General features: G+C 43.9%; 1 protein-coding gene across 2 annotated transcripts; it reads right to left on the minus strand.

Annotated features, from left to right (window-relative positions):
- Positions 1-3,411: 3,411 nt before the first annotated feature.
- On the minus strand, positions 3,412-24,592 carry ADPRHL1 (ADP-ribosylhydrolase like 1). 2 transcript variants are annotated; one of them, XM_005419970.3, is made up of 7 exons: positions 24,113-24,592; positions 20,234-20,398; positions 15,074-15,199; positions 12,367-12,507; positions 9,185-9,312; positions 5,412-5,544; positions 3,412-4,328 (listed from the first exon to the last, which is right to left on the minus strand). In XM_005419970.3, the coding sequence occupies exons 1-7, from the start codon at positions 24,324-24,326 to the stop codon at positions 4,171-4,173; spliced, it is 1,065 nt and encodes a 354-aa protein (XP_005420027.1). In that variant the 5' UTR covers positions 24,327-24,592; the 3' UTR covers positions 3,412-4,170. The 2 variants fall into 2 exon arrangements, with proteins under 2 accessions (XP_005420027.1, XP_030912044.1); XM_031056184.1 differs by having other exon boundaries at positions 4,122-4,328; positions 20,234-20,276; positions 24,159-24,491.
- Between the last annotated feature and the right edge of the window lie 278 nt (positions 24,593-24,870).

Genomic DNA, 24,870 nt, shown 5'->3' on the forward strand with positions numbered 1-24,870 from the left:
CAAGCTTACCATCCCTCTCCTCCCTAACTAGTGTCTGGTGTATTCAGAAAAACATGTGGGGCCATCAACCAATGTGCTTCAGGGTCATCTCTGATCTCCCTGAACAGCAGTGGAACCAGATGCCCTGCTTGCCCCTCCCTTCTGGACTGCTTTGGTTGCTATAAATGGCCACAGCAAAATACAGACTAGTCTTGCTTTCAGCATAGCCAAACTTGATTGTGAAGGGAGATCAGACCCTCTCTGCTAGGAATATTCACAGTAATTAATCACATATGAGCTATGAAATTCAAACAACTTTGTTAAAATATACTACGAGTGAGCTCTAGTCAGGGATTTCCTTTTCCATGTTAGAGTGTTATTATAGGATGCCATCTGAAATATAGCATTTGTGGGAATGCTGCATTGCCTTAGTACCAAGACCTGTTGCATGGGTAGAGTGTTTGGTCCATATTCACCAGCCAGCAGCAGAAAATGAACAAACAGCTATGGCACCTATTTAGGGCATCTGCAGTTCTTCCAAGAAGACGTCACCTGCAAATGACCATCGTGACCATGTAAATCTGAAATGCATTCTGTGCCAGGGCAGTGGTACAATGACACTGAATTCTGAGACCACCACAGAAAATGGAGGTAGTGATGAGTCTGCTTTAACCTAGTGTTTGGGAAACACCATGGTTTCCCCTCAAGGAAGGAGGCCTAGGTAAGAGACTTCTCATGTTTGGGAGCATGACCACCATTCTCAAAAGGCTAAGTCATCATCCCTAATTTTTCCTTGCTGTCTTTTCCCAAGTTGCATCCTGCTGCTCTTAAACTATGTCAACTATCAATGAAATATAGTCACCTCTGTATCAACTGCAGACAGTCAATTCTAATCCCATTGGGAGTATCCAGACAGGTAGTCCCCATGCACGGGGGAACCCCATGCCAGCAGAATTCACTTCCCAGCACTGTGAGCTATGCCATATGACAAGGCAGACACTTGGGCTCCTCCCTGATCGTGCAAAATGGAGGATGTGCCTTATCTCCCTCAGCCCTCTCTTCCCCTGGAGACACTGGTTTCGATGCTTTTTAATGACTGTGATGTGCCTCAATGTGCTGCTGGTTATGGAGGCTGGTTTATGCTGCCGCATGGTTTTCAGTGTCTGGAGGACAGACTGCTTGGACCTGTAGAGGAGGCAAGGCTACCTTCAAAAGTTTCCTGTCCTCTTGGCCTACAAATAATTAAGATGCATAAGACAGGCTGCTTAGTTACTTATTTATAGGTTCTTTGGGGACACTTATCACAGGCAGCATCAGAGTGGTAACAGCCTAATATGCTAACGGGTAGCAGTGCAACCCTATCCTGCTGGCCGGCCCCAGAGAAACCCCTGCAGTGGATACTCCTGTGTCACAGGCAGAGGAGAGCTGAGGTGCCAAGGCCAAGGGACAGGAGCTGGCACTCTCTCCCAGACCTGCCCACTGGCTGCTGCACCAGTGCCCTCCAGCCTTTCTATTCAGTTAGGTAGCAGGACATGGTGCCATCCCATGGCATTTGCTAAAACTGTTGTAGGATTTTCTGGTTTAGTGTCTCTGGTGTGGAAAAGAGAAGGCCCTGTCTCCTGATCCTGAATTTCATGTTAAATATCTGATTACCTTTTTAGACACTCTGGCAGCCCAAAGGACTGGCTCTTGCAGGGACAGTGGCATAGGCAGAAGGAAACAGCACTATGGAGGCCTCATCAAAAAACGAGAAACAAATTGAAAACCACTGTCCTGCAAAAGCTGTCAGAGATCAATGAGATTGGTCTGCCTTACTGTTGGTAGACTCTGGGGAAATGGCCATGAGCTGGAGTGTGCAAAGTGCTGCATCTCATGGCCTCCCTCATCCCTGGGCATCCCTACCTGTCTCTGTGTGGTGTCTGGTCCAACGACCTGCCCCTAGATAAGGAAGACAACCAGGAGCAGCTCTGCCCACTCAAAACAATGCACAGGCCTTTTGAGTGTGTTCAGTGAAATGATGGTCAAGGCACTGCTCACCCCAACAGCTGCAGAAATGATGCTTTAGAGGTTCAGTCCTTTTTTTTCAATGAGATTGTCTTACTGATCTCTGAAACACAACTTGGTCCTGCTCAGGTTGGATAGAAGGTAAAGTGGGAAAAATTTAAAATCCCCTTAATATTTGTCAGTGATTATTTTTTTCCTAAAGGAAGAAGAAAAGTCAAAGTACTAGAAAAAGTCCTACCTTATGCAGAATATGTTCTTCTCTCTTCTCTATTGCTGAATTTATTACAGGAGTGCTAGAGGCATCCTAAACTAGAAGCAATGTTTTCAGAAAATCTTGGTATTCTCTGGCACCAAAAGCTACTGACACAATTTGCTGCCTTTGGTTTAACACATCTCCAAAGCAGACAAGGAAGCACCTTGCGAAGCTGCCAAGAGAAAACATGCTACAACAACAGAGCCAGAGGTAAGGCGCGGTACGGAAACCTTCCCATACGGACATCGTCATGCAGGCTGCTATTCCCACTGACAGGCATCACCTGCTCCTGGGGCTGCCTCACAACATCCCAGTGATGATTCCAGCAAGGGCTTACACGGAAAAAGGCGTAGGAAAGTACTCATGTATTTTTAGCTATCTTTTTAAAACACAGTTCAGCAGCTGGAGAAAGACAGGAGAAACCAACACCACGTAGGCAATCACGCATGGTGGAAATTAGAAAGTATTACATAGACCTCACTGTCTGAACTTCTAAAGTAAAACATGAGGTTAAATGTGGGAACAAATTTTGAGCTCACTTCTGCGTTATTTCATTGAAGATTCCATATTTGTGCCTGTGCTGCTCTTTGGGGGCATTAGGATCTCCTTCATCAAGCCTACTGTTTGCTTTGTTTATGGTTTGCAACTTCTAACCCCATCGCAGTTTCCTGGTTTTCTTGAAAAATGATAAAATAAAAGAAAAAGGAAAAATGAAAAGAAGGGGGAAAAAAGGGAAAGGCAAAGGGAAAGAAGAAAAAAGGATTAAAAAGGACAAGAAAAAAATTTAAAAAGAAAAAAGAAACAAACTTAAAAAGAAAAAAAAAGAAAAAAGAAAAAAGAAAAAAAAGGGAAAAAAGAAAAAAGAAAAAAGAAAAAAGCAGAAAAAAAGAAATGTTGAAAAATAACTTGGAGAGGAAAGGTGAGATGCAGCCAGGCAAGGAAAGGAAAAAAAAGAACAAAAGATAATAAAATGAAGGCGGGGGGGGGGAAGGAAAAAGGTAAAGCAGTTGTAACTTTTCTTCTTGGGGTTTTCATGGTGCTCAGACTTGTGAAATGTATCACAGCCTAACTGTTGACCTATTACAACTGCTTGAAGACCTCAGCCAAAAATTCTGATACTGATACAGCAACATATAATCTGTTCAATCTAAAAATAAAGACTGATACTTAGAAAATAGTGCAAGATTAATTTATTTACAAATATTTCAGCCAGTTATATTTTAGAGAAACTTTTGTTCTGAAGACTGAAGAAGAATAAAAACATAATTCAGAAATTTTAGACACATTGATCAGAAATTTTAGACACACTGATGCTTTGCTTGTTCCTTGGAGGTATTTTTAGTGTTGGCTTTTCCTTTTCTGGAAGCTTCTAATGTAACAATACCTTACACCACAGTGCTGATACAGGGATCAGTGATTCATTAAAAGCTAATCCATGAGACATTAGGTTTACAAGTGTCACAGACACATTAGATTTGAGAACAAGGAGGGACACAGTGGTGAAAGGATTGTCAAATATACAGAGAATATCCCCGTGAGTGGGTACTACCATTAGTTTTGCAAGAAAGCATTAGTTCTGAAAATTAATTTCATATGTGTAATTACTGGAAACAGCTGTTTAAGAAGTGGTATTATAGCAAGTTAGACTGAAATCAGTCAAAAGATGTTTTATTTCTTTTTTTGCCATTTGAGGTTTAAGCAGCACTCCTTATATTTAGAAATCCCTAAATCTGTAAAAAACCCACAAATATCACATATATCTAATCAATCTAATGATTCTAATCAGTCTAATAACTCAGCTATCTTCACTTGCACGCAATGTACATAGAGCTCTTCAGACTAACTCAGGGCTACCTCGTTCACTATGAATGCCAGTCAGATATCTACAGGGTTTGATATAATCTTTAGAGAAAGAGAAAATGGCAGAAACTGCTTTACTTTTCCTCCATGGATAGCCGGTAAAGGTTCTCGCCCAAGAACTCGAGCCTCTCCCTTTGTTCCAGGTCCTGGTACAAGCCCTTGGGCACCTTGCTCAGGCCATAGACCAGGCCGAACAGGCAGCCCGCGATGGAGCCCGTCGCCGCGCTCTCCCCTGCAGGGTCAAACACAATTGCAGGGCTCTCTTAGTGTCACCTTCACACACAGGCAAACACTGCCCTGCTGAAGGAGGGAGCATTCCACACTGATGGAGGGAGTGTTCCACACGTATTCCAGCATATGGAGTGCAGTGGGGCGTGTTGGGTCAGTCCTAAAGGCTAAGGATGCCTAAAGCAAGAGAGCGATGCCAAGACAAGCACATGGAGGTGCCACTGTGGTGTGCACTCCTGGGCTGGGAGCTCACTTCGTTTTGGGAAAATCTACCTCAGTACAGCAGCTCTTGCAGGCAGCTAACCATTCCTAAGAACAAAGGAGGGAACAATAGTTCCAGGGGTGTCTACTGTACAACAAAGGTTCTGGACTGGAGAGTGTCTCTTCCCTCTGCACAGCACAGCACAGTGCAGGCTCTAAAATACCCAGCCTTGCTGAGAGCACTGGTGCTCTGTGCATGCAGTGCCTGTGGGTTCGTGCCTGCCAGGGTCTGCAGTGGGGACTGTGAGCTCTCACCACGGTGTTGGGGCAGGTGAGAGAGCCAGAGGCTCTGCAAAGCGCCCACACCACAGAGGGAGGGAGTGGGTGATTCAGGGCTGGGGTCCTACCCCCAGCTATGCTGGCCCTCCCAAAAGCCCAGCACAATGCTTCTGCTAATGAGAAAATTCCCTCTCACAAAGCTGTAGAAGTACTTAATTGTGTGCCTCCAAGTGCTGGATTTTATTTGGCTGGCACTTGTTTGGGTGCTGTATTATTTTTCTCCCTAACTTGGTTTCATTACATGTAGCTAAAAGGTTGTTTTGCCAAAGGTGCTCATGTTCTGTCAGGATCTGTCAGCCCTTTAGAAAGCTGTACTGGACTTAGACCTCATGTACCTTTGGTGGAACCATGAGAGGTAGATGGAGCAGCATTTGGAAAGTGCTGTAAATGGCTTGTGTGGCAGCTGCTGCCAGAAGAATGGGGTTTAGAGGCTAAAACCAGAGGTGACAATGTTACAGACAGCATGGCAGATTGGCCAACAGAGGCAGCTGACAGCCAGGAGGGAGCCTGGCGAGGGAGCAGGGGTAGGAGGCCCAGAGACCCTCACCTCCGTGGAACATGGAGCGGTTGCAGAGCTCTGTCCAGTCCCCCCCACAGCCCATCAGGGCGTCGTAGGCGATCATGGGGGCATCATGGCCTCGTCGTCCCCCCCGGCCTTCGGAGCTCCAGCGCCGGTACGTCTGTGGAGACACAGCTCAGTCAGGGCAGGACACTAGAGCTGCAGGCCTGGGGCATGGCCATGCCAGGCTGGCATCTCCCCTGCTGAGTGGGAATGGCTCCTTGGGCTGGGAAAGGGCATCAGGGGCTCTGCTGGTGAGGCGTGGGATGAGCCACAGCAGCAGCTCCAGCAGTCCTGGTGATGCCTGAGGTGCTGGTATAAGCCTGCACTCAGCTTAATGCACTGGGCCAAGAGGCTGGTTTAAGCAAGCCATAAATGCCAAAAAGTAGATCAAGACAGATTTCAAGTTCACATCCTATAAATTCCTTGTTATATAAAAAAATATGGTTGGTAAGGACACACTTCATCAGCCCTCTTACTGCCTTTGGGAATATTCTCAACCCCTCACACATTTGCACACATTTCAATTAGCCAAATTTTCATGGGGGGTGAAAATGTTCTGATCCAGTAATTTCTTTAGGGCCTTAGTTTCAGACTATGTAATTCAAGCCCCTTTCTCTGTCTTATTCTTGCCAAGCTGTGGAGGGATAGAATGTAAGAAAATAAAGGTAGTGCAGAAGGCAGTCTCACCCCGGAGGAGTTGCAGCTGTACTAATCACCAAAGATTAGGAACAGGCCTGCCCTTAATAGGCCACAGCTGTGTCCAATAAGAAGACGAGTGCTACAAAAGAGTGGGTGAGCTGGGTGAGGAGAGAAATGGAGTTTGTTGGTTGTTCTGTGAAGAAGGAGTCAGTGCTGTGAGGAGCTGCCCATGAGCAATCACTGAGAAGGTATGGGAATTTTTGCAATAAGATGACAACACCAAACCTTTTCTCTCATCTTCTAAAAGCAGTTGTTGAACAAAAGAGAAAGTAATTTGCAAATGTAAAAAACAGTTCTTCCCAGGAGAAGAAGGCAGAAGAAAGAACTTCAAACCCAGTTTGGAGATTTGTGAAGGAAAATTGAATTTTCTCTAGAGCAGGTACCTCCAGCCACAAATCCCACAATTATCTCAACACAAATTTATAGTTAAAAAATATCATCCTATTAAGAAATGGGCAGCTTTATTTCCTGAAGTTTAATTTACATCATGGCAAGTTGGATGTTGCTGGCTGGCTGGCTCTTGGCTTCTGTATCATGTATGAAGGGTTGGCATTTCTCTCTATTCACTTCCACCTGACCTACTTCATACTTGGTTGAGATTTATCTATGCATACATCAAACATGGCAGAGTCAGACTACAGCTTCACTCTATGTTTCTTTCTTTTTTTTTCTTTTTACAATTTAGGGGGATTATTTATGCCTTTATGCCATCCGCTGCCCCATGCAAATTTCCAGCCCTATTGCTGCAGTTTGGATACTGGTGGAGCAGCACAGACAGACTTTCAATGCTACCAAAGGCAGGAGGGCTCAGCATGGAGGGGCTATTCTGGATGTGCAGCCAGGCTGCTCAAGTGTCACCCCAGTTATTCCTCCTCATCCCTGATGCTCTGCACATGTCTGATGTCATCTCACCTTGCTGGAACATTGCAGATAGCTGTCCTGGGACTGAACCTGGCAGGACTTAACTGCCCCAAGGCAGCACTTCCCAAACTATTTCCCTCTCCTTTCAGCTCCAGTGCCCTTGTGCAGCCCTGTTCTGTGCTGTGGCACCAGCCCAGCTTCCCTTGGGTGGGTCAGCAAGGACCTAGGACTTGGATGGGGTGTTACTTGCTGTCACCCCCTGCCGCCAATAATTACCGCTGCCTCTGACTTCCCCACCCTTCAGGAGCTGACCCCCTGCTGGCTAGCACTCCTTTTCCATTGGTTTATTTTCCCCTCCTTTCAGAGTTCTTCCTCACTGCTGGGTTAAGCAACTCCATCTTAAGGAAACAAGGTCCTTATGGTCTAATTGTCCTGGATGACTTTGGTCTTGTTCCTCCCTCATTTTTTAGCCTGTTGTGCCCATCACAGGAAAGTGAGTCAGGCCAGTATTTTGTTTGCAGAACCAAGGCTGATCCCACGTGTTGAAGTTGAGCAACGTCTACCCATTCACTGTGCATCTAACATCTTCCAAAGGCACTGAAAAATTACATATACCAGCTTATAGAGAATGTGGCCTTTGTTGCTAAGCATTTCAGGGTGTTGGGAGGGAAATTGTCTTTGAAACATGCTTGGATTAATCCAAGCCACATTTGAGGGCTTCACTTTCACATACAGCTGGCAGAAAGGTGCACCTGGCCAAGCAGGAACATGCATGTGGTGATCTGTGGGCAAGGGTTGTGCCAGACACTGGTGTTCTGCATGTGGAAAGGCAACTGGCTGTATTCCCAAACACAAGGGGACAGCTAGTCTGGAGGGAAGGCAAAGGGAGGGCACTCTTGGGAAAAGGCAGGTAGAACAGTTACCTTCTCCTCACCTCTTCTTTCCATACTTATTACCACACTAATAAAGTGTCTTGACTCCTGCCAGGCTATGATCTCTGCCTGATGGGGGAGTTTGAGCGTCAAGCACCATTTTTCCGTGTCAAAATACATAGCTCAGTAGGCCAAAATAGTTGGGCTAGGGTAATGAAGGTAAATTTTGCTTCTGCATTAGAAGTACATACAGTTCCCTCTTGAAATGATAATGGCAAATTACTGTTTGGTTTAATCTCTCCTGAAGCTCTGCAGAGACTCCAGTAGTACTGGAAGGAATATAAAACTAGTAGTAAATTCATGACACTGAATTAGTAAAATAAACCTGGAAAGGAGTGCTCTTTATATTTAGAGTGAGCAATTTCTTATTATCCACAGTCAATCATACTTCCATAGGCACCTTTCACTGCACAGATAATCACCTAAATATACACAAAGTGGCTCGTAAGCATAGAACTATATTTACATAATCTGGAAAAAGGGGATTGATTTATGGCAAAAGGTGTCAAGAACCACATAGTTATTGCTTAGCTGCCAAGTGGAGAGCTTTGGGGGGTGCCAGCCCATATCAGATAGCTGTAAACAGCAGGGAAGAAGACACATTATTTCTCTCGAGTTAAGAAGGTACAGCCAGCAAAGATAAGATCATGTACATTATAAAATAGTATCTCACGGAATGTGGTGAAACACCATCTCTCAAGACACTTAAAACTAGCTTGGCACAGCCCAGGTTGGCAGCGAATCAATCACTTGGGACGTCTGTCTTCTGCTCAAAGGACCGAAAAATCATAGACTGGTTGGATTGGAAAAGACTTTTAAATACCACTGATCCAATCCCCTGCCATGAGCTGGGACACCCTCCACCAAACATGACCAAATCCAGCCTCTGATACCTGGGGGTATTTTTGTCAGACTCTGGCCACAACTCTGTTAGGCTTTAATGAGAGCCCCAGGCAGGGCATTTGCCTTTTCTACCCTCAGATAGCCATGGCCCATATTTTGTACATGCTCTGGGTACCAGACCATTAAGCCTGCCTCTCTGCACTGTTTCTTCCCTGCAGCAAACCCAGGACTGGAAGTAACTGGTTGGTTTTTTTCTAAGCTAACATGTACTGGTGTTGAGGATGAGAGTTGTTTTTTCTTTCTCAATATTAAAAAAAAATCCTGCCTACACTGGTACTGTCATTAGTTGAAAAATAGTGGTCTCTTTGAAAATACCTCTGTTGGTTCAGAGCCATCCCAAGAACTTTTGGAAGTTGCAGTTACCTTTTCTCTCTCCTCCGCATCATAGTTGGCTGGAAAGACAGGTTGATTCTGATTTTCCTCATTGATTTCTCTCTCCTCCAAATAAAACTGCCACTTGGCTTCAAAGTAAAACCAGTGCTCTTGATATTCTGAAGGCAAAAGAAATTAATGATGTAGTATTTAATTTCAAGAACATTTTCAGTTCTGCTTTAACATATTTTCAGGATAGTGACAGTTTTGACTGACATGAAACCCCAGGTATTTTACAGTAATATACGGCATATATATTAAGTATGTATGGAGTGGGACTTCTAATTGAAAACAGAGGATGCAATGAAGAAAATACTTTCAGAATTTTGTGCTATTTTAATGTCATTTAAGATATATCAAGATGAAATTTTACAAGAATTTACGGAAGAGCACTCCAAGGAAAAGATAAGAGTCAACAAAAAGAAAATCAATTCTTCATCAGTTTTTATTCCTTTACTATGATTAAAGAATATCTAAAAATGCTTCCACATCCTAAATACAATTTTCCACCTACCTCAGTTATCAATTTTTAATTGCATAAATTCTCCAGTATTCCTGTTCTGTTTTTGTTGCATTTATTGTGTGATCATTCAGGAAAAAACATATAGGAAAGTCCAAAATTCTCATTTGCATATATTGTAATACATATCAAATGTAGCAAAGGGATAAATAACACACACATCTGCTACCTGTGCCCATAGAAATAAGCCTTTTTTTAATATCATATGTCTTTCTCCTTTTTTTCTGTCATTTTGGGGAGTGATCTCTAATCATGCTTAATGTTTTCCATGTAAATAGACTTATTAAATTTAGTTTATTTTCAAGCCAATGCTCTGGTTCACCCTTTTTATAAAGGCTTAAAAGGGCACTTAAGTCAGCCACACTGGACTGTTAAGCACATACCCATACACCCGCCTGCAGAACTGAGAACTGAGGGAAACCCTGCCTGGCAGGCTGAGGGGGGTCAGGAGTTAGAGAACAGTGGGGTGGCCTGGATGGCTAAGTGTGCCAAGGCAAACTAGCAATTTGGGATGGGACTATGGGTGTAAAATAAAATTTAACATTCCCACTTTTTCCCTGTGTCTCTCCTGCTTGGCTGCTCAGTGCTGTGTGCTGCAAGGGCTGAGAAGCACCCACAAAGTGCAACCAAACCATTCTACCTGAAGGATGTAATCTGATTTTGCTTCTTTTCCTAAAATGCCACGGTGGTGACTCTCTTTGGCAATTAAGATCTTTAAGGGGCTTTTTTGTAAAAATTCAAGCTGCTCTGTAGGACCTGAAACTTTTACAAAGTTGTCAGCTGCCAGTGCCCCAGCCCCAGACAGTGATGAGCATTCAACCATGTGCCTGAGACACCTGGAAATGTCCAGCTGCCCCTTTTCGGAGTCTATGACCCAGCTTGGCCTCATTCCATTCACCAGAACCCTAAAAAGGGGGGGTGTTTACAAAAACAGACTGAAAGGGCATTTACAGCCATCAGGCCAAGGAGAGAATCTAGATGCATGTATAGCATCTAGAGGAAAACAAATGTAGGCAAAGCAAATGTAAACTATCAATACCCACTACAGCAGCTGGTTATGACAGTTTTTAGAAATGTGAGTGACCTGACCTCTCTCTCTTTTTTGTTGGCTTTTTGTTTGTTCGTTTGTGGTTTTTTTCGCTAATTCCCTCATGACAGTAAACCACAAATGCCTCAAAGCTGAATGTTTTCTATATAGCACCTTAACAAGCAAGGTACTTGTTCCACAGTTTCAGAAATAGAGAGATCAAACAGGTGAAGGAGATTTTTGTTGGGTGGATCTGTAGCATGGTCAGAATCCCATGGCACTAACCCTAGCTAGGCTCTGCACCATCCCTGGAGCCCAGCTGAGGTGATGGTCACATTCAGGTCCATGGAAGCATCTGGTCAGTAATTGCAACTGGATATCAGAGAGGGGTGTAGAGTCGAACTCTCTGTTTGTTATCCATGGGGGATAATATAGCTAAAATAGGATTTTCTAAAACTGGAGGACTCTGGCAGGATTTCTTTGCAGCACATCTCAGCAGCCAAGGAGCTTAACTTTAATGCAGGACACTTTTCCCGCTACCAAAATAGGATGAAGCTCAACAATACGGGCACTGGCTGGAGGGCATGCCTCAGGAGCCCAGCACACATACCTCCACACGAGGGGTCCTGCTCCAGTGGAGTGACAGGGACCTGCTGCAAAGCCACTCAGAGAGAAGCTTGATGACATTAATCCTGCACCTGCTCCTCATGGGTCTCTGCTAAAAAAATCCTGGTGTGCAATGAGGCACAGATGAAAACGCGGGGTCTTTCAGAAAGCCTTCCCACGGCTCCTTTCAGATTTTAAAGCAACAGCTTTTCTTCCGGGGTAAATTTAAATTTCTGAGTGGTCTTGAGTAAAGATTTCTATAGAATTCAGTCTTTCTCAACAGCTGCCCCTTAATCTCTTACCTTGATGTTTCCATGTGATGATACTCATCTGTCCATGGCAGGTCTCACCATTACAAACATCATTTCCTGGCAAGGGGGGCTAAGGTACCTTTGCCCCAAAGACCACAGGCACAGCAATAATAAAGTAGTAGTATCAAGTTCAGCAGTTGGGTGATGCTTAGTTGTTTAAAACAAGGATACAACAGGTTGTATCTTAAATATTTGTTCAGAGAAGCAATAAGACAAATCTGAATTGTGGTCAAAAGCTAACTCTTGGTCCGGAGGCATCTGCAGGTGAAATTTTCCTGGCAGGATGAGGAGTGTCTGTGGTTTTCCTTAAGGAAGATGTTGAACTGCACTAATTGATGGAAGGCAGCTGAATAATTAATCTCAGCAGTCAGTTTGCCTAATGACCTGCTAAATATAATTTCCTTCCTCCCCCCTGCCCAGCAATCTCTGAAGATTCCCTAAAAATAAAACTGTGCAGTAGGGCATGGTCATTGCTGTTTTGCTTTGTATTTTTGCCACCAATACACCAGGCAACTAACTGGTGGTAGAAGAAGGTGGCACCACCTGTGAAGAGCTTACTTCTCCGAGCAGAGAGAGCAGGAGGACAACCTCTGGAGGGAGGAGAGGGGGGAAAGCAGTAAGGTGTAAAGATTAGGGAGTGACATTTCTTCAGTGCCTTTCCAGCTAAAGATAGCTTTAAGAAAATAAACATTTGATCCAGTCTCGGTACCTGCCATGTGACGAATGGTCTTCTTACAGTATTCTTCAGCCATAGGCACAACCTTCATCATCTCTCTGCCCCACTGAGCAAGGGGTTTCCCTTGTATTGCGTATGCCACAAAGAGAGCTGTGCAAAGGGACCCTAGGAAACCTGGAATTCACAAATAACGAGGATTACCAGTGTGCATCTGTGCTGGTACCATCCTTTCTGTCCTTGTTTTTCCTCTTACAATCACCAGTGGAATGCCTTGTGGCTGTCAGGTAGATTAACAAATGTACACAACCCATCTCTGCCCGTTTGCAGCCTGGCTTGTGGCATGTTGAGATTACTGGCTAATGAGTGCTGCCCCTTGGTTTGCGACTTATCTTACATGGAAGGGAGCTTCTGTTCTCAGTGGTGTAATGTGATAGAAATTGAGGTAGGGGTCAAAAATAAACATCTTCTACCAATGGGATACTGAAAATCTTCTAATTGAAGTCACATGAAATAATTGACTTGTACAAAGTGATTCAATTACAGGCTATATCGGCTTGTTTACAGCATCATCCAGCCCAAGAGTGGTGGTTGCTAGATCTAACAGTATTTCTGGCTCATTTGACTCTAAGGGAACAAACCATGTCCCCTTAGAAGAAAGAAGAAACTGTCCAAGGAAGACATGCTTGTCTTCTACTTTGGTTACAAATACTTCAAATATTATAATATGGTTACAAATATTACAAATATTATAACTGTTGATGGGCTCCCAACACTTTCATGACACCAGAAACACTCAACTCATTTCTTGTATTTGCTTGTCCTCTTGGCATTCTGGCAGGGGCAAAAAACCAACATGGTGCAGTGTGCAAAAGAAGCTTAAGAAAACCAGTCAGTTATCTAAATAAATCATAGCTGAGCTAAATATCAATGCAGGTTCTTCTCTTGGTGCATGGGTCCAAAAGTGTTCACTCATGCATAGAGGTAATCATGAATTTTATGTGTTTTGCTGAAGGTAAACCAAATTATCTTAGGAGGTGACAAGCCCAGATGAGGTGATTACTAATTCCCTCTGCCACCAGACTTGCAATACTGGGTCAGGCCCAAGGCACATCCATCTTGAGTCCCATAGATGTTCTCATAAAGAGTAACAGCCCTTGTAGACCCAGCCCAAAGGGTCTCACAGATAGGCAGCATCTAGGCCAGATGCCACAAAGATCCTTGAGGGCCACATTTACTGTGAAGGTGGCAGCAGAGGGTTTAGAGTGTGAATCAAAGGGCTAGCAGGGGGCAGTGGGACAGCTCACTCAGAGGGTGGCAGAGGCTGGGTTGTGCCCTGAAGGTTTCCAGGGGCTGGCAGTCTCCTCCTGCTCACTCCCCAGGCTGCCCACCCCTGTTGCTGTTGCCCTGCTGTCCCTGCTCACGGCAGCCCTCACACAGCCTGCTGCTCCTCACTGGGGAAGAAAGCACACCCAGCCAAGGTGTCTGCCTCTGTAGGACAGAGGGAGCCCCAGAGTGAAGTGGTTTGGCTTCTCCATTCCCCTGAGCAACCAGGCTAGTTTTAGGGGCCATTCTAATGACACAGCTTGTGTGATTTTGACAAGACAGCCTCTTTGCCTGGTCTCCTTTGAACCCAGGCATACTTGTGGACTTTGCAGCTGCCTGTAGCAGCAAGATCTGAGGCTTCACTGTGCGAAACATGGGCAAGTATTTCCTTTGTCTTCATGTTTCAGCCCCAACTGACACACTGGTTGGGTTTTCTGAATCTGAGTTATGAGGATCATAACTGGCATTTCCCTGACACATTTCAGGATGGCAGTGAGGTGCATGTGGCCTTTCCACCCCTCTCCTTCCTGCCTTCCTGCTGTGCTACTTGTTTCTCTTCCCAGCTGAAAACTCTTTCTGGATGTAATTTCTCATTGTATGGAAGGTGTCTGACAATGCTGCCATTTTCTGGGTCTCATAAGCCCTTTCTGACAATGATGGACACAGACTACAAGCAGTCTTATGGCTGCTAACGCACCACAGACTTTACATGCCAGTCTAATTTTCTGCCTTGTTTTAAATGCTTTTCCCTAATTTTATGGCATCATAATGACTTTTCTGACTGCTTCATAGCACTGAATGTGTTGAACATGTCATCATTCATTATGGTTTTATTTATTGCTGTTTAAAACAGACAGAATGAATACATGTTTACATAGCATAAAATTATCAAAATGACAGACCTGAATATTAAAAACAACATTAAATCTGTTTATTTAGGTTTTGTTTAGAAAATGTTTCAGATTGTATCCTAAAATATGTGGAGTTAGGTTTTTTTGGCTTACTACCTTTACCTACAGTGATTGGATATGACAAAACCTGCCAAGAGAAAAATGTTGTTATCCCCTGAACCATAAATTTGCATGATAACAGTGAGTCATCTAGATATTCATGAATCCTAAAATTTGATCAGGGCAATTAACATGAATATGCTTGGGACAAGGCAGGTTATGTTTACATATTGGGATTTTAGGAGAGAAAACAACTGTACTTGAGGATGCTGTCAGCATAATATACAAGCAAATATATAAGCCTATATAAGTGATATACACGTGTATGTATCAACCAAGCAAAGTTCAAACTGAGGCCTTGAAGCCTGCAGAGCAGAAGTGGGTTAACCAGGTGAGTTCAAAGGAGCCATGTTAGTCTCTGCAGAAGAGCAAAGCTGCCTGAGGGGATGTCAGAGTGCAGGCATTACCTGTGGGATGGTTGTGTGTCATTCGCCCACACTCAATGCTCACTTCGATGAGTGACTCCAGCCTTTCTGGCTTCCAGTATCGCATCCCTAAACACATGGCTTTTGTGGAGGCTCCAAATCCAGAACCTAGAGCAAAAGGATAACACCATGCATTTAAAAGGAGACTGATCTCACACAAATATGCTCATAAAATGTGAGACAAGCACATTTCATTAATTCAGCTCATGTGTGGGAAGGGAACTCCTCAGGGAATGGGAAATTACCATGCAAAATGAGTTACAAGTTTTGAAAGTTTCTTGTGAGGAATTTTGGTCCTTTATAGTCATTCTGGTTTTACAGGAATATTCCAGTAAAATCAAGTGCTATGAAGACCACAGTGGGTTCAGAAAGCCATGCGCTCTCTTGTTCACAGGACTTATTTGATCCAAACTCTCATCCCATCTTCACTCATTTTTGGCTGACACTGCTGCTTCGCTTGCTCTGGGTACCCACACCAGAAACAGAACTTTGAGAAACAGATATATTTCCACACACCCTTATGTTATAGTTGTAAACACCCAATTAAAATACTTTACATGAATTTCACAGTTCACCTGTCAATTTTAATGCATATTTCATCCTGGAGAGCCTCACCAGTTTCTGCTATGTACAAAAATAATGTGTCCAAAAGAAACTAAAGGCTACTGAGCCAAATCCTACAAAGTTAGGCAATGTCAGAACTGAAGTTTCTCATGCAACCTGAAATTAGTGCTTGTTGTGCTACAGCCTACACTTTCCAAGCTTAGTCTTGGGAACCTCTACCCCCATGTAGCACAGAATTTGTTTATTGAAGAGCTAACTCAGAATTTCTTTTAATCCTTAGTACTGAATGTGTAATCCCAGGTGTTCAACTTTTAAATACTTCATTGAATGGAGTTAAACTTACTAATGAGTTTCTCTGCAGTACTTATCACAGTAATTTTAGGATCCCAGAGAAGTTTTAATGAGCTTATCTTTACCAGGCACCAGTGAGGTGATTATCTCCTCTTTGCAGCTGGTGAGCCAATGCCCAAAAAAGCATTAACTCATTGCAGGCAACCACCCTGAGATGGATAGGCTTCTATTTTTCAAAGTACTTGGCATTTTTCAGCACTGTCTTTGCTCAATCACACTTCCCAGTGACCTTGGGAATAGCTGAGAGCAATCAGCATTTCTCTTCTAGGTTCCTGGAAGATAAGGGGGGTATTTATGCCGCCTAATTTTAGCTTATGTGAACCTGCATTAGGAGCCCACTCTCCTTGTCTTTCCAGGCAGGCAGCATGGAGAAAGGCAGCATGTCCATTCATGTGTATGATGGCATAGTAGGAGCAGCTTGGGGGCCAGAGTGAATTGAAGCAGCAGATGCCAAGGAGCCAGGGTCACAGCTTTCAGTCACTTATCTGGAGAAGGGCCCTCAGCTGCTCCACTGGGCTTTGTCTGCTGAGACAACAAAGCACCAGGGGCTCTTTTGGAACACCTCTTGCCATCAAGTCTCATGCCAAGTGGCTCCAGCTCCAACGTCCTAAGATTATGAGTGTGATCCAAGTGGAGTAGTGGGGGTGGCAGTGAGATCTACTTCAAACCAAACTGAAGCCTGAGCCAAACTAACATAAACCACCTACTAGCACTTCCATGTGCAACATCTGAATTTCTCTCTTAGGAAAAGAGTTCTTCCTCTCCCCTAGAGCAGCTATCCAGGAGCAGATGAAACTGTCTGACTAGGCCACAGATCACACAGAAACCCCAAGGAAGAGTCAGGAAGAAAATCCAGTCTCCCAGGGCACCACTCAACTGGGAGAAATATCTCCTGCTTGCAAGACCAAACTCTCCATTAAATCATCTGCTGCCATAGAGTAGCAGATTAGAGTGTTCACTGTGCAGACCTGGTTTCTCCAAAGGACACAGTCCATGCTGGTTATCCAAGAGAGGAGGCTCTTGCACTACACAAAGCTGCTAATTAAATAACATCTCTCAGTATATCTGAAGTGGAAGAAGTACTACTGTAATCTGACTTCTGGTCTGGAGGAGCTTGTCTTTCCCACTTCATTGCCTTCCTACAGTCTGAGAAGTTCCATTAAAACCTTCTGCAGAATTAGACAAGTAAACTTGGTAACAAAAAGTTCCATCACATGGAGTAGCATTAAACCCAGACAGAGCTGCAGGGAGCTAACTCCCATGTCTCACATCTACCATTTGAACTAAGGACACAAGGGACAGCAAGACTAGTCCAAGCAACAGGGGTGACACATGTGACAACATAAGGACTGTCCTCCATGATCAGACCAAAGGTCCAGCCAACTCATTATGTCTGACAGTGAAGAGGATACTCAAGAAAGAGTAAAAGAGAAGTACAATGACATTATCCCTTTGTACTAACTAAGCTGCTGACAATTTGTCTCCCTGATCCTGAAGGCGCTGGCTATTCATCTTCCTGCTTAAAAACCCTTGAAGGATTTCCCCTGAGTGAATTTGCCCAGCTCATTTTCAAACTCACATGAACTGTAGCATCTGCAAATTGGCATTGGAAAATAGTTATGCAGCTTATGTAGGTGTTGTGTGAAGTCCTTTTTTTTTGTCTTGCTTGGAGCTCACAACCTCCAAGTTTCATTAGAAGTTCCTAGTTGCTGTCCTGGAGGAGACAGTGAATTTTTGCTGTACCTATCCATGTTTCCCAGTTATTTTCCTTTTCATTCGTGCACTACATTATTCTTTCTTAGTATGTCATACCTCAGTGTGGTTTTCTTTACTCTACACCTGTAGGATAACAAAGATTAGGGTAATGGATGCTAAACCCTGAAGAGGATGTGCCTTTTGTGACTACAGATCATTCCACATGAAAACTTAGAGCCCAGCACCTTTGCCTCCTGTGCATCTGCAGCTTAAGCTTCTCTTCAACTTTCCCCTCACTTTCCACATTTTTCCTCACACTTTTCCCTCATGCTCCTCTGCCAATACCACCTGCAAAAAGTTCTCAGATGCTTCCAGAAGGCCCAGAAGTTGCTTCTACAGCTGCAAATAAAGACCTGCTTGGATGCAGCAGTCTCAGCCTGAAATGTACATGATACAGGTAGAGCCCAGCTATTTGACCCACCATTTGACTGTCCTCTTGCAGTCACTCCAAAAGCAAATATCTGGCTCAGGGGTCACTATTTTATTTAAATTTTGGTTCCAGTTCTACAACATCAATGATTCTCTTCTGAACAATTTGAAGTTTTGGCACTGGGTCAAAACATTTTTACTGTGTATCAGAAACAGCAGACTCACCTGCATCAAAACTTTAAAAAAGTATTTACAGACAGAGGCAAACACTTAATGGAGAGACTTTCAGCCTTGTGCTTATCATGTTGTAAATTGTAAACAAGCTCTTAAAATGGAAGGTGTTAGACAATCTTGGGCAGGTTTTCTGGTGGTCACAGGAATCTCATCAACCTCGAACATAACCCAGGTATCTCTGCAATGAGTGTGGCAATGAGCATGACATGAGGTGGCAGAGACACATAGGGCAATTTGATTTAGGGATTCAGTGTGCTGACTGAACCCACAAGAATTTGAGCAGAGAAGCATCCATAAGCAATGCAAAATTACCTAAGATAAGTCCATGAATGCTGGCACATGAATTATTGCTGGAAGCAAGATAAGATAGAAGGCCCACAGCAAATCAGCCTTTTGGTTCCAGCCCATCCAAAATATAGTCTGAGTGCTAGGCATTCGATCCTGGATATTCAATGCCTGTGGCATGTTTTTGCCTCAAGAAGTATTTTGTGCAAATTCAATTAAAAGTTAATTATGTCCATAGCACTGTTGGGTCCCATAGAAGAGAGAACATCTGCATGTCAGGTTCTGCTCTCAGGGTGAAAAAAAGGCTTCCTGAAATGTTCCAAATGCTTATTTGTCAGAACAGATGGAGAAGGTGGCTTTTAGCTGCCAGATCTCAAGGAAGGAATTAATTTTAGATTCTTCTAGCCCAGAGTACCCCCAAAGCAGATAGTCCATAGAAAGCTGGGGAGGAGGAAGGCTGAAAGAAGAGTCATGGCTCCAACACTGCAGTGGACCAGGCAACAGCCATACTCAACTGCTTGTCAAACAATGTCAACAGCTACTTGGGGCCAGCAGCAGCTTCCACAATTATTTTCTCCAAATTTTATCCACTATCAGTCACAAAACACAGTACAACTGCCGAAGGGACACTTTCTCAGATTGGTTGGCTGATAGCAGGGTGGGAAGAATACACCCTTTTCACTCCCAGCAGCAGTTGTGAGAAGCAGGGGACAAGTGAGAGATGCTTTTTTTGTCAGAGAAAACTGGCTGCAGAGACCCAGAAATAGCCATGGCATTGTGCCACCCGGTCTTTGCCATGGTGTTGCATCAATAGGCAGTTCTGTTGAGGCAGTGTGCTCTGCAGTGGCTGAGTGTCACACCGCGGACACAGCCACCATGGGTGTGACCTGACACCGTTTTTGGCTGTCTGGGTTCCCCATCTCTGATAATAGGGTGTCTCTACAGGCTTTCAGGATGAATTGCACTGTGTCTGTATGTGTGTGCACATAGCTGCGTGCACGTTATTTAACTTTAAGTAGAAATTTTGTTCATTGTAGAAGTAAATTATCATAAAGGGAAAGAAAGAGAGGGACAGGCATAGGTAAACCAGGGTAGGAATATTAGGGACTATCAATAAAACAATCATAGTTGTTAGCAGGGCATCCAAATGGAGAAAAGTCTCTGCTTTCCCTCCAGTGAATGTGTTGGTGCTTAGAGCAATTTACAGGCTTGGCATTTTGTTTCAGATTTGGTTTCACTGAAAAGATCCAAGTCTACAAATGTTTAAAGGAAAAATGGCAGAAAATATTTCTTAAAATAACCATTAAACTCAAGGACAAAGTTCTGGACTCTGAGGCACAGAGCCAAGGACAAAGTCTCTTTAAATAGATGTTAAAGAGGGAGGGGTTTGCTTACAAGAGGACACAGTGCCCTACAGAGGGAATTCTTGGCAGATCTCTTGTCATCCTCAGGAGAGCATGGAAACGTTTCAGGGGTAGTGGCCTTTGATGTCAGGGGGGAAAGGAAACAATTTCCATGTAGCCACAAACACAGAGAGCATGCATTATTCCAGCCAGGGCCTCTACAAGGAAAGTGGTACTGTACCCTTTTCATTGAAGGGTGTGTGCCAGGCCAGGAGGTGGTTGTCTGGCTTTAGCTCCCTGCAGCCCTCGATGGTGGCGGGGTCCGGCCGCCTGCCCGAGAGCTTCTCCACAGCATCCACGTAGCGCTTCACCAGCTCCCGGTACAGGTCTTCCAAACACCAGTAATCTGCCCAGAGCAGGGAAGAGAAGGTTGTTTTGTGAAGGCAGAAGAGCAAAAAAAAAAATATGCAAGCAAGCTCACTATGCATTTGAGAAATATTCCTGTTTCCACTTCCAATATACCGAGTCACGTTTCTGGTGCCACTGTCACATTTTTACACAACATGACAGCAGGCTGGAGGGAGAATGGTCTTGACTCTCAGCTCTCACCTTTCTCTTCTTTTCTTTCCATGTTTAATTCCTTCACTGGCATGATGAAGCACTCTGTTAATCAACAGTAGCTGCTGAGGGCCTTTATTTAAGCTCTGTGGTGTGAAGTCATTACAGAGATGATCAACTGTCAGGTGACAGCGTGGCTGCCATGGGGTCTGGGTAAAGCCAACTGTGCATGGCTCAGCCCCTGCCCTTACAGATGTGAATCCAATATAAAAATGAAAGCCTTTTTTTTTTCTTTTAATTACACATTACAGAATCACTTTAAAATATATGTATGACTAGATAAAAAAACAAATTGCAACTTCCTTTTTTAAATCTGTATGTTATATGTGTTTTGTCTAAAATTTGTAGGTCTTTCATGCAGGGTTCCAAATATCTTATAATATCATGAACAGTGAGGTTTTAAAAAAATCAGTAAGAGTAGTAAATCTCAACTGCCTGAAGGAGGTTTCCAGCACATAAATTTCTCTCTGTAAATAACATCTGTTTATAGACTATTTTTACAAAGTCCTACAGTCTTGCCTAAGGAGAAACCTTCCCTCTGTTAAACACAGACTCTTTCTTCAGTATTGCTGCTCCTCTCGGCAGATGTTGTCTGTTGTTGGTCTTGAAGAATCTTGAAAACCTTCCACTGGCATCTATTACAGCTGTGTATCAGTGGGAACAGAGGCCAAAGGGATTTATCCACTTATATATTTTCTGCATACTTAGAGAAACCCCATTTAATACTTGGTTAGTTGAATGCAGGTTGAAAGCCACAGTAGGGGAAGTTCTTCTAAAAATATCTTCATTTTGTCAATGAGGGTGAATTCTGGAAATCCATGATTTAACTTACGAGAAATTTTGGAATCCCAGAAGCAAGAGACATTCTGAAGCATCAGTTATGGAGGCGGGCAGAAAAGAAGATGAAGGGTAGAACAAAGATTCCTCTTCTTTCACATAAAATAATACCCTACCACTTACACTGGCCATCCCACATAACCTCCCTGAAGAAACAAGACGCTTTCAAGCTGCCAGCTCTTTCCAGATTTAGGAGTCAGGTGTCACAGTTTATCCAGATGGGAGCCAGGAGCAGGGTTTACTGCCTGGCAGCTCCTGCAGAAACCTTGTCCCCGGAGCACAGAGTCCCTGTGGTCCAGCACCTCCAGGCTGTTCAAGCCCACCATGGCTCACCATGCCTGGAGCCAGATTGCTGTCTCAGCCATCAATAGGACAGGTTCTTTCTTTAGAAATCAACTCTTTTTTTTTAAAGCCATGTGTAAGCAAGAGAGGAAAACCACAACTTTTTTGTTGTTACAGAGATAGTTTATCTGCATTTGATGATGCTGTCCTTGTTCCTCTCTTACAGGACAGACTCCTCCTGGGAGCAGATGTTGTGTCTGTCTGTTGTCAGATCAACCTTTCAGTCAGGGCACAGGGTGGATTGGGGAGCAGCAGCTCAGTCTGCAGCAGTGCCCACAGCCCAGGCTTCTTGTGGCCATGCCCCTCCTGGGATGTTCTCCTGGGATGTTCTCCGTGCAGCTGTCAAAGCACTGGCCAAAATCCTTTCCCCAGGTGAGAGCTGCCTTTGTCTCTAACACAAGCCTGCCCCTTGGCTGCTGCCCCAGCCTCAGGCTGGGAGCTCCCCGAGGGCAGTGCCCTGATAATGACAGCAGGACTACATGGCTTTGAGCAATGGGCAAGTTTGTCCCAGCCTACAAATATCCTGCAACTGCAGGTGAGTGTCTGGGGAATGCTGTGGCCAGCAGGCAGCGAGCCAGGCAAACAGGGTGTGCAGGAAGCAGGGCAGGGAACTACAGAGATATTTGTATTGCTTATTTCCCTGCCTTTTTTTTTAAATCTGTTTCCACAGCAGTAGGGGCAGGTCCCCAGGGCTGGTGGCAGATGCCTTCAGCCTCACAGATGTTCACCTTCTTCAGCTTCACTCAGTTGACGTGGGTGATTTGGCACCTAGGCTGGGCCATGAGCAAGCCATGGGGCTTTTTTGCATTCCCCATGTCAGGAGACACTGCTGTGGGCAGGAGTGGTTCTTGTTTCCCTTGTGGGAAGCAGGAGAAGGACTCATTTTATCCCAGTCATCAATGTTGCTGTTAAATGAAGATTTTTTCTAAAATTCCCTACTCCATCTTGATATTTCCTCTCCAGCCCATGAAAGCACCTTTTAAAAATGTTTGTCTGACCAGGTAAAAGAAATTAGAGTGTAGGATAAACACAGTCAATGGAAAAAGTAGTTTAAACTTTTTTCTTTAGAGCAATTTACAGGCTGCTATACTCAAGAAAAGAATTATTATTTTACTGTTGGTCTAACTGACTTGATTACCCAGAAGTTATGATTTTAGAGGGTTCAATAAGCAAGAAACATATGATATGTATTTAATCATAGCCTATATTCAGAAATATGCTAGTCATCTTTTTTCTTGATAGGCTGACATCTTACTCTTATCTTTAGTGTATTAGCTACCCCTTAAACCATTGGTTAGCTAATAGCCAAGTATGAAGTGTTCTACACACTCTTCAACTGATCTCTACCTACTAAATTTAGAGCAGATTGGAAGCAGGCAGATAAAGGAGTGAAACACTAGCACAAAGGAAACCTCATTGATGTGAAGGATACTCTGCTACACTGGGAGATTCTGCTACTGGTAGTTATCCAGTGTTATGTTTTGAGAAAAATCAGGAATGCTTTTATAGAGATTTAAGAAAAATTGAATCATTCTGAAGGGGCAAAATATTGTTGACAGGTCACTGTCTTCTGGTGTACTTTCTATGATCTTGCCAGTCACAGAAAGCTCTAGTTTGATGGGTAAGGTGTCAATACAAACACTTCTCATCTTAAAAAGACTACCCCCACTTTAAGGAAAAATAAATGTTCTCTCTCAAACCATTGTGATTTTAGAAGACATCTTAATAACTTCCACTATTCTGACAGATTTCATTATAAATATGGTGTGTTAGGATACGTTTTGGACTAAAGACACGGAGCTCTCCTTATAAAACAAATAGGTTTTTGCAGATGCAACCTTTTGTTTGAGGGGCAGCAAAGACGAGACAGCGCTAGTGCTTTTAGCCTGAAAGAGGTACTAAGGTAACTCTACTCCAGCCTAGACACAAATGTGAAAAATGCACTCAGAAGAATTCTTATCTGTTACAGAAGACTCTCTAGTGGCTATATTATTCCCTGATGTACTCCAGCATACAGATAATCTACTTGGCAATTATTTTGTTATGATGGACATGTGATATTTTAGTCTTTAACCAACTGTATATCTCTAGGGAAAATATAGGAAGAGCCTGTCCACACTCCAGAAATCAAGATCCCCCAGTATGCAAGAGGGTCACAGGATTGTGCTCGTGGAGCAGCCAAACTAATGCACATTCTCATTAACAAAAGCAGCATTTCTGACACACTTTCTCATGATTTCCCCAGTAATCAGGCTTATTCTAAGAAATGCAGCAGCTCCACAGCTTCTCTGCAGCCCGTGGCCGCTGTTCCCGCCGTACCTACCTGTGATGACAGCCTCAGCTGTAGCCATGTGCATGAGCGTGTTGTCACTTACTGGCCACTTGTCAGGAGAGAGCACCAGGTTCTCAAGCCCTCCGATTTCCTTCAGCTCCTGCTGGATTTTTGCTCCTAAGGCATTGTTTTCACGGGAGAAATTGCGATAACCGAGAGCATCCCCTACCCCAGCCAGAACAAGTGCAGCCTTAAATTTATCCATGCCCAATGCACTTTCCACTTTCCTTTTGCCCAAGACAGCCACCGAATCTTGATCTTCCTTTGTTCCTTTGCCTTCTACTCAGCTCCCCCGACACTTTATATCAGCCATTGTGTCACACCAAGAGCTCTCTCTATAAGGCAAGGACTTCCTTTTCTGGCTCTGCAGATGCCATCTCTTGTCTGGGACCCGACAGAGAGGAAATATTTCATAACCCAGGGATTTTGCAGAGGCTTTGTTCAATGAAACGGTAAGAGCAGACCTGCAAAAGCCTCGTTTCTGCAACCCAGCTTAAAGCAAGCCAGGAGATCCTTAGCCCTACCCTGCCAAAGTAACTCTACACCCAGAAAAACAGATACCTCCCCAGGGGTGCTCATTTATTCAACAACCTGTAAATTAATTTTTTTTCTTCTGCCCATTTCTGGTATGCTGAAGTCAGCCTCCCTCTCAGAGAGCAGTCAGAAGTAAAGGCTATTATAAAAGCTGTTTTCCAGGCTCTGCACACTCTCTTAGAAGGAGGGATTAAGCAGTAAGAAATCAAGTGAAA

This window comes from Geospiza fortis, unplaced genomic scaffold (genome assembly GCF_000277835.1).
Source record: "Geospiza fortis unplaced genomic scaffold, GeoFor_1.0 scaffold192, whole genome shotgun sequence".
Taxonomy (NCBI): Eukaryota; Metazoa; Chordata; class Aves; order Passeriformes; family Thraupidae; genus Geospiza; species Geospiza fortis.

Excerpts from the sequence above, each read along its gene's own strand:
- ADPRHL1 (XM_005419970.3), bottom strand. The coding sequence starts at position 24,326 with ATGGATAAATTTAAGGCTGCACTTGTTCTGGCTGGGGTAGGGGATGCT. Across the intron at positions 5,545-9,184 it reads ATGCGGAGGAGAGAGAAAAG|ACGTACCGGCGCTGGAGCTC; the intron begins GTAACTGCAACT and ends GTGTCTCCACAG. Across the intron at positions 4,329-5,411 it reads CCGCTCCATGTTCCACGGAG|GGGAGAGCGCGGCGACGGGC; the intron begins GTGAGGGTCTCT and ends TTGACCCTGCAG.